This window comes from Pygocentrus nattereri, chromosome 9, assembly GCF_015220715.1.
Source record: "Pygocentrus nattereri isolate fPygNat1 chromosome 9, fPygNat1.pri, whole genome shotgun sequence".
Taxonomy (NCBI): Eukaryota; Metazoa; Chordata; class Actinopteri; order Characiformes; family Serrasalmidae; genus Pygocentrus; species Pygocentrus nattereri.
Genome location: NC_051219.1, coordinates 8337864 through 8356420, shown reverse-complemented (window position 1 = coordinate 8356420; position 18557 = coordinate 8337864). Strand labels below are relative to the sequence as shown.

Genomic DNA, 18557 nt, shown 5'->3' with positions numbered 1-18557 from the left:
AGAAACATTACAGAGGTTAAAATCACATTAATCATATAATCCCACCCCAATAGTACTATGGATATTAAAGACATAAAGCAATTATTCCAGGCAAACTTTCTTGGCAGCTATCATGTTTCATATATGATGCATATATAATCCATATCTATAGTACAAAAATATACATACTTACACATTTATGTGGCATCTGTGTCCATTACTGCATTGTTTCTGTGAAAGCCGAGGTAAATATTCATGTTATGCACAAGAATCCTATGCATGTCAGAACTATGTGGTTTTCCTAATAAAAATGTTCTCAAGTGTGCCTCTATTAACTTTTAAGTGTTTTGCAAACCTTGTTCTAACCTTGTGCCTGGAGTCTCCACCTCCTGCTGACTTGCATAAAAGCCGAGCAAGACAAACCAGTTCAGACCAAAGTGACTCTACCTGAGTCAAACATGTTTCTGATTGTGATTGACGACAACACAGGTGAAGTTTACAGAGGAATAGTGAGTATTTTTATTTGCAGTTCTAACTGTTCTAAATGTTCACTCCTTTCACTTTCTATGTGTAGATATTATGTCATAATGTAATCTGACAGAGTGCCAACCGTAACCCCAGATCTAACATACGGGTTGCATTTGCTAAAATGTTGTCAACGACTGGTTGCTGAGTATTAAGAGGAAGACACTGGTTATGATCAACACATTAGAAAACACAACATTGAGTTTGTATAGGTAAATGAGTGAGATTCAATTCAACTGGTCCCATTTCACATTAAGTGCCTCTAATAACTGTGCAGTTATAGATTAACAGTGCTGGTAAAAACAATGTAGTTACTGGTGATGTATTCACCATGATGGATTATTGAATTACAAACTGTGTATTAATATAGATTTATTGGCTCCTATTAAAATCAAAAAGGGCTTATTGCAGAAAGAGCAGTTCGCTATTTAAACATGTGATTTATATTATGCTGTTATATTAGGATGCACAGGAATAAAAACTGAAATTTATACACTTCTCTGCTTATATGAGCTGTATTACTGTAATCTATATGTAACAGTAAATACATAACCAGTAGTTCCTTGCTTACTGCAAGTTGTTGCATGCAATGTTATAGTATAACTACATAGTTATGAGAGACAATATAAAGTTGGACCATTCAACTTTATTTTTATAGCACTTTTTAATAACAGTCACAAGAAATGTATGAATATGTTGAGTAAATTAAGCACTATTTAGAGAGGTGTACATGAAATTTTGTGCAACAGAATAGATAAATAGTACAACATCAGGAAATACAGTAAGCAGCAAAAACACAGCTCAGGGAGCAACATATGACCTTTTATGTTAGAACAGCTCTAAGCTATGAAGCATAACAGGAATAATTTATCTGTTTCCTCCCAGGTCATCATGCTGATGTACAGCACAAGAATTTCCATTTGTAATGGTTATCTTTCCTCACTGCAGAACAGAAGAGATGTTTCAGATAACTGAAACCGTATGCAAAGTTTAAAAAGCGTATTTTCACTGTTGAAACAAAATCTCTTTTTTGGTGATTTTACATTTATTGACAGATGAAAATACCAGCTGTTCTTTATATCATTAACAGTAATCTGTCATTACTTTAACTTACAGTGAGTTTTTCCTTCTCATGAAAAAGTTACCATTTTGGAGATTTTATCCCAACAGTGATGACATTCAAATATGAAAATGGCTTCTGCATTTTCTAAGAATAAATGATGAGTTCTGAGCAGATGAAGGTGACCTTGCACACTAATATGGTAAATATTCATTATCCAAACCTTAGTTATTGAGTTTGGCCCACATGGTCAGGGATAAACATGTAAAGTAATAAACAGAAACACGTATTCAAATGTGAAAATAAGTAGTATTACAATATTCTAAATTCAACAGAAATATTAAAGCCAACAAGAGTTTACTAGATACTTTTTCTTTTGCGGATAACTATGGTTAATTTCAGGTGCAGTTCATGAAAATATGTTTCATTTTTATGAATATATTGACTGTAGGGATTTGCTATGAAGCTGTTTTTGAGCAGTACCCGCACAGACACGTCAGTCTTTTCTAGTCACTTAATGTACATTTTTGCCAAACAAAAATAAGCTACATATCACTATTGTAGACACTCCTCACCATTGCAAACATCATATTATAACTTGGTTGCCTTTCATATTAAAGCAGGTTGAATTAATCTCCACTTGAACAATGAGCAGTTTGTAATTTAAATTGATGTTGTTAAATAGTAGCTAGCTACAAATTACATAATAAAAAAGCTAACGATGTTGTGATTGATCTGGACGGGTGGATTGCAACATTAAAACACACTCTGTATTCATCATGTTTCAGTACAGACTCATCTGAACACCACATATTCAGGAAAAGCTGTTCATTCAGTTTATCATGTGCTGTTTTGTGTGAATGAAGAGATTTTACTTTACTAATTGTCATTGAGGCCTGAATGATGCTTGTTTGTTATGGACTAACGAACAATTGTAGTTGTACTAATGTAATTATTGTAGATGCTAGTTAGTTTGAAGCTGCTGTAAGCACTTAGCTGTAAACATTTTGTTAACAGGTTGGTAGCACTTGTTCATGTCTTAGCACTGTTAAACGATGAGCGGAGGATGTTGCTGTGAAATACACAATCCTTGGCTTTGGCTTAGTGTTATATATACATGTATGTGTGTATATGGAGTGAGAGGGGGTGCGCAACAGGAAGTTTAATGTTTGAGCGAGTACAGTATTGTAAAAAGTTTGGGAACTACTTCTATACACTAACTGGTTAAAAGTTTCCTGCTTTTTCTTTACGACATTTAAATATAGAAGGGGTATTTGGTTACGTTGGTGGTACAAATGTACCTGAAAAAGTGTATTAAGCATCATATATTTGCATAGTAGATTGATTATATTGCTGTAATTTGTAACAGACAAAGAGTATCTTCAGGGGTATAAGAGTAGTGACAATCCTTACTAAAGTACAAGTACTGTTACTTTAGTGATACTTAACTCATGTACAAGTAAAAGTATTAAACAGAATTACTCAAGTAAAAGTATAGCATCCCTGAAAGACAGTTGCAGAGGTTGTTACTGTTTAATTAAGTTAGTTTAAGAGAAAAAAAACAGTCAACATTATAAGCAGATTGCTGAACTAATAAAGTAATTGACATTTACACTATTAAAATGGGCAGCAACACCAGCAATTTAACCAGCTTTGATTTTAACTGTAATACATTTCACTAGAAATCAGGCTGATCACAGCAGCACTTTGGTGAGAATCAATGCACTGACTATGTTTTCACCTATTGACTGCTGATGGTTTTAGGTAGATGAAAATATTCATTTCCATGGGTAAACCGACTCTGTTTCAGCTGTGAAACTTTCTTTAGCATTATGTCCTAAACAGACAAATGTGTGAGTTTTCTTAGTCACACACACTGCTATGTATTTAAAAGATAAAGGCCAAATGATGACAGTTTGTTTTCTTTTCCGAGCCTGCAGCAACTGTAGAAATATGCTGAACATCTGAATCTGGCATTCTCTCTGCACGCACACTCAGCTGACGAAACAGGACAACCTGTTTAGGTTCAATCAGATGTACAACCCCAATACCAATGAAGTTGGGATGTTGCGTAAAACATCAATAAAAACAGAATACGATGATTTGCAAATCATTTTCAACCTATATTCAATTGAATACACTACAAAGACAAGAAGGAGAGACCTTTTCTATTGGAAAGTGATCCTTAAAATTCTCTTAATGTAAACAATTGGTCATTAAGACCACTGCTGTACCTTTAAAGATATATTTACATTGTTTCTAGAGTGTAGTTTGAGATATAACTCTAAATAATTATTTAATTGTTAAATTAACCCCTTAAAAGGCTGGTGCCTGCTGGTGGCCCAAAAGTTTTATTACGCACTTCTATTATCTAAGAATAGCTCAATCAGTTTGCACTGAAGTCCCTGTAGTTATTGTATAATAAGCCTCAGTATGCAACCAGTTACACATGAATAACCTATATTACAGTAACACAATTCTTGCCAAAAGTAAAATTAATGGCAGTAATTGCGTTGATGTGCAGTATTTCATTCATGTGGACCCAACACATTTGTATCAAGTAAATTCAAAGCAACATTTAGTTTCAGTGAATTTGTTTCTTATGTAGTTGCATATGTACGGCTTCCAGAATACACAGAAATATGTCCTGAAGTGGCATAAAAGCCTCATACTTTTATGTAGGTTATTGTTTTAAGGAGTGATAAGTATCTCAATGAAAAATATTAACTTCATCAATGATAAAAAAAAAAGCCACTACTTGATGGTTAAACACCACAAAGGTATTTGATTGATTCCTTTGAATTATGATTTTCTTATGAAGCTGAAAGTGCTGCATAAGCAGAATTGACAGAAACAGCAGCAAATTATTCCCAGTCCTACATTTCTTATCAACGTTCATCGAAGACCAACAACAAAGAGAGAGAACTATGTATTTTCCCTAGTGTATTTTTCCAACCTTGTGTTTGGTTTTACTCTTCAGATTTGAATTTCTAAAGTGTGGTCACTGAAATCCTAATCATGGACAAATTACGGAAATAATGAACTTTCAGCATCTTCAGCAGTAACAAAGGTAGGAGGATTTAAATGAAGGTTGAAACTTAAAAAAAAACACCTGTTGTACAAACACACCAATGCATTGTTAGAGATTATTGATAATTAATTCAATGAATAAATTTAAAGCTAATGCAAAGAATGGCTCCATTACATTGAGTACTGAAGCATGACCATGTAAAGACCTGCCTTGTGTTTGTCTCATTCCATGAAGGAGATCCCACTGACTTGTGCCCAAATGTCATTCTAGCACACTTGTCAAGTCCATGGAGCTTTTGTTTAGGTTAAGAGAGGAAGACCCTCCTACTGAACTGAGGTAAAATTCTTTTACATGCTTTATCTGTTCTTTGATCAGTTGTAACTTGGCCTTTGGCTTGAGAAATATGCTACTGAGGGCTTGAAACTAGACCTGTGTAAATGACATTTGACAAATTGTGCAGCAGAGCAAAAACTAAGTTTAGCTGTACTTTGCATTTACATTTATATTTACAGCATTTACCAGCTGCTCTTATCCAGAACAATTTTTAAAAAATGCTTTTTTCTCAACTCAGAAAAAGTATCTTAGCATGTTAATTACCAATAAGAAAGAAAGCCAGTCCTGGGCTCAGATACTGCTAGAAACAAAAGCTCATAATGATACCTAAAGAAAAAGAAACAATTAAACAATACCTTTCAATAAGTAATTAACTCAGTGCTCACTTAAGTGCTGTTAAAAGAGATGTTTCTTCAGTCTTCAGTGGAAATTTGTTCCACCACTTTAGTGCCGGGACAGAGAAAAGTCTTGATGCTTGTCTAACATATTTCTTGAAAGTTGGCAGATCAAGCCGAGCTGTACTTGAGGTTTGAAGGGCTCAAGGTGCAGTTCGAAATTTGACCATTGCCATTAGTTAGGCAGGTTGGTTTTTGGTGTTGTAGGCAATCAGGGTTTTAAATCTGATGCATGCCGCTACTGGAAGCCAGTGAAAGGAGTGCAGGAGTGGAGTTACATGAGTGAACTTTGGCCTGTTTTTGTATATTGCAGGAACATTATACTGAGAAATCAATCTTTTACTGAAGTATTTGTTAAACTATACTTAACTGTTTAATGCATTTTTAAATAACTCAAATCATGGAAAACCAAATTTGCCTTTAATTTAGTACATAAACATCGTGAAAGTTTCACATTTTTCGCATTTACTCCTCAGTCCATACTGCCCACATGTGGAAATCAAATGGAAAAATTTCTTAAATGCATTATTTTTGTGTTGTCACAAATAACAGAGCATTTCCATAGTTCATAGGTTCTGATGGGTGTTTAAGCCTGCTTTTTGCTTCAGTGTTTCAGGACTGCTTTTTGAATGAAGACACAATACAGGATGGCCAATCAGAACAGAGATAATTTGCATATATCTGTCTTAAAGGCACAGCCTGTTTATTTGTAAGGGATAAAGAGAGGTTCTGTAGAAATGAATGAGTTTTTGTTACATAAAACTACACAAATATTATAAGTATTACACATGACAAGTGTGGCATATAAGCCTTTAAGTGGTTTATTTGTTGTTTTGGTTCAGAGAAAGTGATCAGACTGCATCCATGAACAGTGAACAGTCTATAGATGTTCAATGGATGTTCAAGGAGGGTGACTCTGCTACTAATCTGAGGTAAAACAATGCATTAATCTGAAATAAATAACATAAAATACATTTATATTTATTGGAAAAATATTAAAGAAACTGCCAAGAGTATTTTTCGTACAAAATTACTTAAATAGTGTATTTTACTTATTTTGTAGACTGATTCATAGAGACAGTTCAGAAGCTCCTGAACAAAGCTATAAATTCACAAGGAGTGATCAGTCTTTGTTGCGTCTTCTGAAGAAAAGTGGAGACCCTTCCACTGATGTGAGGTAAAAGTGATACATGGAAGAATTGTCCAGATAACTTTGATTACAGTGTATAAACACAAACTTCACTCTACTTACCCACTAAATAGTGTTTTGGATGAATGTTGTAGCTTGAATCGACAAGAAAGATTAGATTCCCCTGAGGTGGGAAGAATAACCAAGAGAAGTGATCAGTCTCTATATGTGCCTTGGAATTTCAGAGGGAGAGGCTCTGCTGCTGATTTGAGGTAAGAATTATGCAATGACAAATTATGCAAAAATAATATGAACATTCTTGATAAATGATACATACATTTTGCCCCTATTTTGTAGCCTGAACCTACAAGAGAGATCAGATTCCTCTCAGCCCTGCTGTATATCCATGAAGAGTGATCAGTCTATGATTCATCCATTGACGTTCAGAAGCAGAGATCATTCTACTGATCTGAGGTAAAATAAATAAAAATAAAAATAGCAGCTGAGTTTTCTCCTATAATGCTCAATGAGACTGGGGAACACATGGAGGATTCGAGACCATTCCTCCATACAGAACCTCTCCAGATCTTTCAGTTTCTGAGGTCCACACTGTGTTCTCTCCTCTTCAGATGAGAGAATCTCCTGTCTGTAAACTCATTAAACAGCACCTTTTCCTCATTTACCTTGTGTTTCATAGTTTGAGTCCAAGAGAGAGATCAGATTCACCTACATCCAGCTGCATATCTATGAAGAGTGATGATTCCATGCATAGTCCAGGGGGAAATTTCAGAGAGGCAGTCTCTTTTGCTGATCTGAGGTAAAAATTACACTCAAGAATACACAGAAAGCTGAAAAGATCAAATAAAAGGTGTTATTTCATAAACTCATGAGCTTCACACTGTTTAAAGCCTTCAAAATATTTCATATCATTTGCTGGCTTACTCTGCAGGTAACCTATTTGCAGTTTTTGCCATGTAGTAATAAAAGAGTAATTCCACATATATATTTAAACAATGTCTTCATAATTCAATTGAGATATAAACAAAGTTAAAGTAGTTTGGTGTGAAATGTTTAGAATAGGAAATGTAGCCATATTATTTGCTATGTACCCGGTAATAGGTTTTATAAAATATGTTTTAGAGTAAAACCTCAAAACTATAATAATTTGTTTAGGCATCAGACAGTGTATTCATAAATATTTAGAACCATTAAACTCTTTAGACATTAGACATCACCACTGCTGTAAACAATTCTGACTTTGTTTTTTTTATCTGGCTATAACACCTGCAACATTCTGCTGCTCTGGCTTTTTGCCAATGGAACTGCACGACACATCGCTTATTCTGAGCGTGTCATAACTACAGGAATGTGTTTCATCAGGTCACGGAATATGTTTTACCTTATGTTAAATCTCACTGACGTTTTTGTGGAAAATGAATGACGAAATGGACATTTTCAGATGTCATTGCTATTTAAAGGTTACTACAAGTACTGGAATGGCTTTATTGAGGTTGCTTTCATTGCACACACTGTAAGTCCAAATATATAGTTATGCTCTTCCGGCATTATTATATAGCTGTTCTAGTATATTAAAACAAACTGGGAAATTTTGGACTGAAATATCTAATAAACGCGCATATTTGAAAACTACATGCCATGTGATTGTTTGTGAATAAGCATCTCATCTTAACAGTGTTAGTTTATTAGTGTTTTTTGCTGTTAGTCAAGGTTTCCCAGCACTTTATCCTCAAGTAGGGGATTAGCTCAATTAATTAATGCAAAAAGTGTTTAAAACATCAAAACTTAAATATTTGGATTTACAGTGTAGATGAATGACTCAGTTATAAATTATGAATCCTGGATTAATATAGTCACAGAGATTAATGCAAATAGATTCTTCTGAAGCAGGACCATAGGTCACAGTATAATACAGCATTTGTGCACTTAAATACACTGATGTGCCAAAAGTGATGGGATAGCAGTATGTAAATTGACCTCAGGGCACAGCTTGGGAATGTCCACACCTGTATGTGTGACTGAGGTTGAACACTGGCTAGTGTGCTCATAGCAAGGAGATGCGCATTCTTGAAGTTTGATCGAGGCATGATAGTGAATGCCAGATGGTTGGAAAAGTCCATTTCTGAAGCTGTGCGGGCTTTTAACATTCCTTGATACAGTGATTGTGAATGGTCATGTCTTTCTAGAATTGTCTGTGAAAAGAGACAAGCGGATCTGGCAGAAATCACATCCACATTCAATGCAGAAGGCTCATGCAACTCCCACAGTTCAGTGCAGCATTCTTTAACTTTCATGGGATATGGGAGAAGAAGACTCACCAGGTGCCTTTGTTAACACTGCCTCATCTGAACTCATGAGGTTGTTAATTGGACCCTAGAAGACTAGCAATGTGTGGCATCGTCTGATGACTCATGGTACGAATTGTTTTGGGCTGAGAGTGGGACTTGTATGTGGTGCAGACCTCATGAAGCCATGGACCCAGGCTGTCAACAAGGTACTGTGCAGGCTGGTGGTAGTTCTATACTGGTGTGGGATGTGCTCACATGGCATAGGTTAGCTACACTGGTCCACCTAAACTCATGATTGACTGGTAACCACTACTTTCACTGCTTGGTGACCATTTGCAGCCATTCATGGATTCATGTTCCCCTACAATGATGGAATATTTCAGCAGGATTATACACTATGCCATCTGGCCAGAGTTGTCCATAATTGTTTTGAGGAACTTTCTGGAGAGTTCTAATGAATGGTATGGTATGTGGTGGAGAGGTCCATTTGTATCCAAGATCCTGCACCTATAAATACCACAGCGCTGTGGGTGGCTATCCAGACAGCATGGCTCAATATCCCTCTAGACCACTTGTGGAATTAATGCCACATTGAGATGATGCACTTTGCCATGCTGGAGAGGGTCCTACACATTACTAGCTCCTATTCCATGACTTTTGGCTCATCAATGTAGGTTAAACATGCAGAAAACATTTTATGTACATTGCGCAAATAAGTTCTTGCTGCTGGCACTGTTTCTGAAGAGTCTTTTGTTCAGGTGAATTTATCCAATATACGGTATCTGAATATTATTGTACATAAGTATCATTATACAGTTGATTGTTGAAATTAATGTGGTATCTAAATATCAATCTCAATTTTCAAAAGGTTGTATGTTGTCAAGTTATGAACATCTTATAAGTCTTGCTCATAAGTCAATGCTGTGTTTTTAACAGCTCACATCAAAAGTTTTCCAGTGGCAAACATTTTGATTCCATATTCAAGGTATGTATATATGTCTATGCAAATGTATTTTATATGCCCCCTTTCTGAAGTTAAATTTTCAATACCAAACCAGCCTGAAGAGGTGAGGGCTAGCACATGCTTAGATCATGTAACATGTAACCAGTCAAAATAACCTTCTGAGCTGCTGCCCACAAACCATCCTTGGAAATGTCAAGATGTTTGAAGGGAAGCACCCGCAGTTCTATTGGTTACATGTAACCTACTGTTGCACTTGATTGGCTGTGTCACTTTATATCAAACAGAAGCCAGGAACAAAATCAACAATCCCAGATGATTAATGTTCCTGGGATTGAGAACCTGTATTTTACATAAATAGTGTCTCAGTTGGCTAACCAAACATGAGTAAGATTTGACTGGCAAAGAAACTGGTACAGGTTCATTTTGCATCACACTGACTTCACCTAGGTGAATTTTAACACCGCAAATTCATGAACATTGGAAGCACAAGTCAATAAAAAACAAGTGGGCTAGCTGTGGTGTCTTTCTTTCTGAATAAATAAATAGATAATATAGATACATGCATAAATAAATGTCACTTGTTGCTCACTGCTGCAACTAGTTATAACTAGATAATGTGAGATAGAATTGTATGTTCCCTGCAGCACCACATCAAATCAAGACCTTCTGTAACAGCTTGACTTATGCTCTACCCTGGCAAGCAAACTAGTGAAGCAACAACTTTAGAGTTCAAAGAGAGATTTTATGGAAAAGGCTGTTGTTATTGGATGTTCTTTTATCATTAAACAACCAGGAGCTTGAGGACAGAGTCATCTCTCTGGTGAAGAAGGAGCTGAAGAGGTTTAAGAAATTACTTAGTCCAGATTATCCAGGCTGCTCAGAGAGAGAAACAGAGGATGAGGGTCAGAGCAGTTTCAGAGAAGGGGCACTGAAGATCACACTTTATGTCCTGAAAGACATGAACCTTTCAAATCTGGCCACTACTCTACAGACAAGTAAGAGCTGATTTGACTTTAACTAAGGGGAATGTCAAGTAAAAGCCATATGTGGTCAAATGCTGCAAATACTGTTTGATATAAAAGGTTTGATTAATTATATAAAAATTCCCTTCTAAATTAAGAAAAACTACAATCATTTTCCTCTGTATTTCTCAGACATGCTCCCTTCATATCAACGAAAACTGAAATCCAGACTGAAGAAAAAATTTCAGATCATTGATGAAGGAATTCCAAACTATGGAACCTCAACACTTCTGAATGAGATCTACACTGAGCTGTACTCCACAGGGGGAGGGACTGGAGAGGTCAATAATGAACATGAAGTGAGACAAATTGAGACAGCATCCAGGAGAACATCAATACAAGAGACACCCATCAATTTCAATGACATCTTTAAATCCTTACCTGGACAAGATAAATTAATCAGAACTGTGTTGACTAAAGGAGTTGCTGGAATTGGAAAAACAGTCTCAGTGCAGAAGTTCATTCTGGACTGGGCTGAAGGAAAATCCAATCAAGATGTCCACTTCATATTTCCACTTCCTTTCAGAGAACTAAACTTGATGAAGGATAAGATGCTCAGTTTGATGGACCTTCTACATCACTATTTTAGAGAAACAACAGAACTAGGATTAACAGATTGTAAAGACTTCAAAGTCTTGTTCATCTTTGATGGTTTGGATGAATGTAGACTTCCTCTAGATTTCCATAACAATGAGAGTATTTTTAATGTAGCACAGATGACCTCATTGGATGTCCTGCTAACAAACCTCATCAAAGGGAATCTGCTTCCATCTGCTCTTCTCTGGATAACCTCTCGACCAGCAGCATGTAGTCAAATCCCTCCTGAATGTGTTGACCAGGTAAAAGAAGTACGAGGATTCAGTGATCCCCAGAAAGAAGAATACTTCAGGAAGAAGATCAGTGACCAGAGTCTGGCCAACAAAATCATCACACACATCAAGTCATCAAGAAGTCTCCACATCATGTGCCACATACCAGTGTTCTGTTGGATATCAGCCACTGTTCTGGAGAAGATGTGTCATGAAGCAGAGAGTGAAGAGATCCCCAAAACTCTAACTCAAATGTTCACACACTTCCTGATCTTCCAGATCAAACACAGCAAACAAAAATATCAGGGAAAAAGTGACTTTAATCCTGACCAGACAAGCAAGATTATCTGGACGCTAGGAAAACTGGCTTTCGAACAACTGGAAAAAGGCAACCTGATCTTCTATGAGGAAGACCTGAGAGATTGTGGCATTGATGTCAGAGAAGTGTCAGTGTACTCAGGAGTCTGCACTCAGATCTTCAGAAAAGAGTTTGGGCTGCACCTGGGGAAGGTTTACAGTTTTGTGCATCTGAGCATTCAGGAGTTTCTGGCTGCTTTATATGTGTTTCTCTCCTTCATCACCAGCAACAGGAAGACATTTGAAAAACAAGTCCCTGGATTTGTTAGTTCTGCCCACAAGCCAACAATATCTGATCTTCTCAAGATTGCAGTAGACAAGGCCTTAAAGAGCAAGAATGGGCACCTGGATCTCTTCCTGCGCTTCCTCCTAGGTCTCTCACTGGAATCCAATCAGGCTCTCTTACGGAGCCTCCTGCCACAGGCAGGGACAAGCTACCATAAGGAGGAAACCATAAAGTACATTAAAAAGAAAATCAGGGAGAATCGCTCTACAGAGAAATCAATCAATCTGTTCCATTGTCTGAGTGAACTGAATGACCACTCTCTCATACAGGAAGTTCAAACATACTTGTACAGAAACGGCAAGAATCGTCTTTCTACACGACTTGTCTCTAGAAACTTCAGTGGAGTTAACCTTTCACCTGCTCAGTGGTCAGCTCTGGTGTTTGTACTTTTGAGCTCAGAGGCAGAGCTGAAAGAGTTTAATCTGAGCAAATATGACCCATCGGAGGAGTGTTTGCAGAAACTATTGCCAGTGGTCAAAGCATCCAGAAAAGCAATGTAAGTATAGTCAAAAATATTACCTGCACCATTTACTGTTACTGGGTTAATTGCATGAGTTATCAGTGTAATATCAAAATATGTGTGAAACATTCAGTTTAATTTACTTATAGCTCCTAAGGAACACACACTGCAGAACAAATTACATCACGGCAGGCTTGTAATACCACTTATGTTGTCTTTGTATTATGGCATGGCATGACATTTTGCTATGCCTTATTTTAGTTTGCACTCTACAAGTGAGACAATCCTGAAATAGATACACCTCAGCTTCCTTCGCCCTAAAAGGACACAATGTTATTTGTTGTGTTATGCAGTAATCTGTAGCATAGCAATGCAATTAACATGTTCAACAATTTTTTTCCAGTCTTAATGGTTGCAACCTTACAGAGAGAAGCTGTGCCATCCTAGCCTCAGCTCTCAGCTCAAACCCCTCAAATCTAAGAGACTTGGATCTGAGTACTAACAATCTGCAAGATAAAGGAGTGAAGCTCCTCTCAGATGGACTTGAACACCCATGCTGTAAACTGGAAAGACTTAGGTAGATCATCACATATAATGTTCATGAACACTTTCATGCACAAATCATGAACAAAACAAAATATGAACATCCCACTTGGATCAAGACTCAGGATCTGGAGTCTAAACACTTAGGAAGGAAGGCGACATTTTTGACTTGCTGAGTGGGATAAATATATATATTTATCTTTATTCGATTTATATAAATAAATATATTTACGGTATGTATACTGATAATCTGACACTTAAAAAATAGAAATGAAAAAAATTGCTGGTTAGTGATATTCTAATTGGAACACACTTGAAAAACACTGCTTTAGTTACTGATGCCTTATGTGTCAATGAGGTTACCTTAGTGACCTACAAATTTTGCCAGTTGCAAAATCCAGTCCATAGCCATCACTGGTTAGGTTTATGGACATGGGATGTTCAGAAACCTACCTGGTCATACAAGCTTATTTAGTAGAAATCCAATAAAATTCATCTCAATCATTACAATTTCTATAAATTCTTAATTGGTTTGGTAGACATAAAGGGCACCATACAGGAGTTAAAGCTATGTGCATGGCAGCATAGTTTCATAGTATTCCATCATTTTTAAAATTGATACTAGTGTATCCAGAAACTGAAACCTACAGAGGGCATATATTCTTTGTAGAATTTGATGTCAAAATGTTATATCAGTATGTAGGTGACTGCGTAAGATGTATATGTTTGTGTATTTGAAATTTAGCTTTTCTGAAATTATTTTTCTTCCAGACTTTGTGGCTGTATGCTTACAGAGAAAAGCTGTTCAGTTCTGGCTTTTGCTCTCAGCTCAAATGTCTCAAATCTAAGAGAGCTTAACTTGGGCAATAACAATCTACAAGATTCAGGAGTAAAGCTGCTATCTGAAGGACTGCAGAACCCACACTGTAAACTGGAGAAACTGAGGTGAGACCAAGATCATTATTTTAAACAAAAACTGCATTTGCAAAAACTCTCAACTGTTTGCTTAATCCAACTTGGAAGTATGTCTATTCTCTGTGTGTAGGCTGCAAAACTGCAGTATTACAGCAGAAGGCTGTGCTGCACTGGTTTCAGCTCTGAAATCAAACCCTTCACACCTCAGAGAGCTCAATTTGGGAATGAATAACCTTGCAGACGTGGGAGTGAAACTGCTAACATTTCTGGTGAAGGATTTTCACTGCAAACTTGAGAAATTACAGTGAGTATACAACGCTTACTCTTGATTTCTGCTCTTGGTCAGCACATACTAGACACATTCATACTTATTCATTACTTCATTTTGACTTAAGAGTGAATAAACATATTCTTTCTGCAGACTGTGTGACTGTGGTATCACTGAGGAAGGCTGTGTGCCTCTGGCTTCAGCTCTGAAATTAAACCTCTCACTTAGAGAGCTGGATGTGAGCTACAATAAACTAGGAGACTCAGGAGTGAAGCTACTTTCTGATCTACTGAAGGACTCACAGTGCAAACTGGAGAAATTACAGTGAGTGTGTCAGATTATTTATTTTGTATATCTTTTGTCAATATTTTATGTTTTGTGATTTACATTTTATTTTTTGCATATTTGCTCTAGCAGTTGAGCCATAGAACTAAATGTTGTCTATGCCTAGCCCATTCAAGTCCTAAGGCTTTGCCTCTAAACCTATTCATCAAAGTCAAAAGTCAAATGTTTAATTACTGCATTGTCACAGACAGTAAATAATAGATGTTGATGAGAGTATAATAAACTATGACTGAATTCCACTTTCAAAGAACTCATCAATATCTCTCTCTCTCTCTACTGATCTTGTAGTCAAAGTGTCCTTGTGTATGTTCATGTCTAACCATTCTGTTTGTTTCTTTGTCTTATAGCTTCTACACCTGATTCGGTCATGATTGGAAACATCATTCAATTACTGTAGAGATAATTTCTGAATATGTACCTTAATCTATGCCATTGTACTTTGTATTAAAACATCTGTAAGTTCAGCTCTTAACTGCCAGTAGTCCCTCTGAGTAGTATTATTTTCAGATGTCAGTATTGTAGTGTAGTTTTAATATTTCAAGGCTCAATTTGGATTTTTTAACATTGTGCTTTGAATAAAATGTGTATATGTAGCAAAGTTAAAGCTCAAAGCACTCTTTCTGCAGAAGATGATACTATTGCTGAAGCTGAAATATGCCTGTTGGTTTAGAGATTTCAGCATATTTAGTAAAGAATGTTTCTTTAATACTAGTGCTGTTTTTTGCAAAAATTCCTTATCATTAGTTCAACTTCAATGCTAAAAATTTTACCAATCACCACCCCTTGAAATCCTAGACTACATACTGAAGCTTATTGTTCTGTAAGTAAAGGCAAATCAGTCCCAACTAGTTAGGCTATTCTGAGGCTCTGCTCATTTAAGTGGTTTACATGGAAACAGGCTAAAAACTGGCTAACTTTCATGTTTTGTTAGCATTTTTAAATATTGTGCACAATAAAAACTCTTGCACCCAGTCTTTTCTTTCTGTCTCATTCTTTAAAAACCCAGGGCTGCAGATTAGTATATTTATGTAACGTATAGGGTCTTGTTTTTTTTTTTTTTTGGTCAATAATTTGTAGGTAGTTTGGCCAGAGGAGGATTGGTGCCGACTTATGAGCTTTGGTTCCTCCCAAGGTTTCTTCCTCAGCTCTGAGGGAGTTTTTCCTTGCCACTGTCACCACTGGCTTGCTCACCTGGGGGTTACACATTTCATGTTAAAACTTTGTCTTTACTGGAATTCTGTGAAGTTGCTTTAGGACATCAGTTGTAAAAATTGTTATAAAAATACATTTTATTTGATCATTTATTCATTTAACCCCCTGAATTCCCAGTATTATTACATCCTAAAACTTATTATTCTGCAACTATATAGACAGCAAAACAAAATGAAAAAGTTATAGATTTAGGGAATGAAACTTGGACTCGCTGAAGATTTCTGGCCTTTTGAGAGGTTAACGGTAGGCCTACTCAGCAAGCTTAACACCTAGCCTAATCATGATCTTTGAATGCTAACTTGTTCTGTATCATTGTAACTAAAAAAATCAGTTCTGGATTCCAGATTTCCTTAAATTTATTCGGTTGCTAGAATGGGGTTTAATAAGTAATGGATACCAATTAGATATGTCAGTTTAATTTGTGATTGCAGGTACTGTTTTTCAGATATTAAGGAACACATTCAAATGACAGCTTTTTTCCCTCATTTTTAAAAAGTACATGTTTTAATAATCCGTATAAATTAAAAAAATAAAAAATCTTCCAGCTGAGACTCAATAACATAGTAAGAAAATTTTCTTGTCAAGATTATAAGCATGCAGAGTAGCCAAAACCCATACTCAGCTGAAAGTTCTGTTACTTCATGAAACAAAGTAAATGTAAAACTAAACATACATTTTGAGGAGAAATACAAAAGCTGCACCTAAAATTAATGTTTGTAATAATTTATAGAACTGCAGTGAAACGTTTTAGTCCACCCATCTTTCAGCAGTGCAGGAATTGTAGTTTGTTCAGCCGTGATCTTCTATTTGGGGTCTTTTTGATCTAAAATAAAATGATCAAGCCCCAAAGTCAGTGGTCTGCCCAGTCTCACAGTCTAAAAAGAAATTGGGAGCTAAAATGGATAATAAGAAACTAAAATGGAACAGAGTACAAAGTGGATTCTTTTCCTGACCAGCATACTTGATTAAAAGAATAAATATTTTCATTGGAAAACAATCAGACAAGTTGAAATCCATTAAAATGCAAGTGAGTGAGTAAAACGTTTTTGTCTGGGCAAGATTCATAATTACATTCATAGTTTCACTTTTCTAAAAGCATCACTGCACCCTATATCCCAACTTGTTAAAGAAACAAATATATCATAACAAATATTACAGTTGCACTCTCAACTTTTTGTGTGATATCCTCTACTTGTCCACTGCTTTTTAGAGTGCTTTACTAAATAACATGGATATACATTCTTGGTGTGATAGTTATATGTCATTTATCACTATAATGTTTTGTGCTTGGTGTGGAGTAATGTAGTGCAAGAGAAATGTGTTAGTGATCTTGATCATAAGTTTAGGATGGCCATAGTTTCAGGTGACACGCAAGGCCTGAAGCCTCATGGTTGCCTAGTATGCCATCTACTGTTGCATTCTTTTATTACATTATTTGTTTGAAGGCAGAGCAGATGAGAATAAATAAAAGGCAATATATACTTATATTATTAATAACTGTACAATAGTCTCACATGACAAACACCAGTCACAAACAAGGTCTGTAGGTAAAAATGACAATGACACTAAGACTACCAAAATCCTAAAGGTTAAAGAGATACAATCACAATGTGCTCGGTTTGCCTCTTCCATTTTGTAAAGAAATGGCCAAGTCTTCTAACTTATTAAGGCAGTGATACAAAAAACACACTTAAATTTGGCATTTTCATTTTCTTGTTGGAAAAAATAAAACAAAAAGTATAAAATGTGCCATAGCTTCTGCATAGACCGCATTTATTTTCTTATTATTTTCTCAGCAATTCTCAAGCAATAACTGTGCATTAAAATGTGCATAAGTGAGTTCTTTGTTGGGAATGTGTTAACTTATTTTTGTTTAAGTATAAATGTCATGTGAAGATGGTCTGTGCATACTGTCTCCTGGAGGTAGTTTTAGCATGTTTTTTTATTCCCAAATACAGCAGGGCTCCCTGTAACCACTAGCAGGAGTCTGTTAATTTATTATTTTTCTCATGGCTTACATCTTTCCAAGGCTTGGCTGCACAATGTGTCCACAGCTTCAAATGTGAACACGTTGAAACAAATCTCTTCATATTTTACCACTCATTCTTAGTAAAATTCTTCACCTTGACTCGCCAAATGTCAATTTGTCAATTTTGTTAATTTAAATGTGGATATTGCAATGTTTCATAATGAGAGAGATATGTCTGGGTCATGCAGTACATGCCATTATTAACCCTGTAAACAATACTGCACCAGTGTCTCCACCTGCTTCAGGTTTGTATGAAGTCTAGGCAAACAAGTTTTGTGATCAAACAAAGTATAGCTCTCTAAGCAGGATCTGTTATGGAGCATTACATACTTTACGAATAAACTGCTGTGAGTATATATTATATTATATTGCATCATATTATATTATGTTATATGATATTATGCTGTATTATTGTGTCATGCTTACTGTCTCACTATAACTGAAATGATGAGAGAAGAAGCATTTTAAACTGATAATGATGTTTATTCCAAGATAAAGAAAGAAACTTCATTTAAAATATTTATTTCCATTACTCAATGTAAATTAGTCAACATAATTCAAACTAAAAAGAAATTAAAACTCAGACATA

The 18557-nt window shown here is 35.9% G+C and overlaps 1 protein-coding gene across 5 annotated transcripts; it reads left to right on the top strand.

Annotated features, from left to right (window-relative positions):
- The first annotated feature begins 420 nt into the window (after positions 1 to 420).
- LOC108441548 (NACHT, LRR and PYD domains-containing protein 3-like) lies at positions 421 to 15699 on the top strand. Of its 5 annotated transcripts, none has more exons than XM_017721126.2 (16): positions 421 to 488; positions 4545 to 4634; positions 4866 to 4931; positions 6166 to 6255; positions 6387 to 6500; positions 6608 to 6724; positions 6810 to 6926; positions 7150 to 7269; positions 9695 to 9743; positions 10516 to 10717; positions 10877 to 12692; positions 13060 to 13233; positions 13971 to 14144; positions 14245 to 14418; positions 14536 to 14706; positions 15075 to 15699. In XM_017721126.2, exons 3-16 carry the CDS (start codon positions 4882 to 4884, stop codon positions 15085 to 15087), a joined length of 3381 nt encoding a protein of 1126 aa, XP_017576615.1. In that variant the 5' UTR covers positions 421 to 488; positions 4545 to 4634; positions 4866 to 4881; the 3' UTR covers positions 15088 to 15699. The 5 variants fall into 5 exon arrangements, with proteins under 5 accessions (XP_017576615.1, XP_017576617.1, XP_017576614.1 ...); XM_017721128.2 differs by having other exon boundaries at positions 4830 to 4931; positions 6698 to 6724; XM_017721125.2 differs by having other exon boundaries at positions 4830 to 4931.
- Positions 15700 to 18557: the final 2858 nt, after the last annotated feature.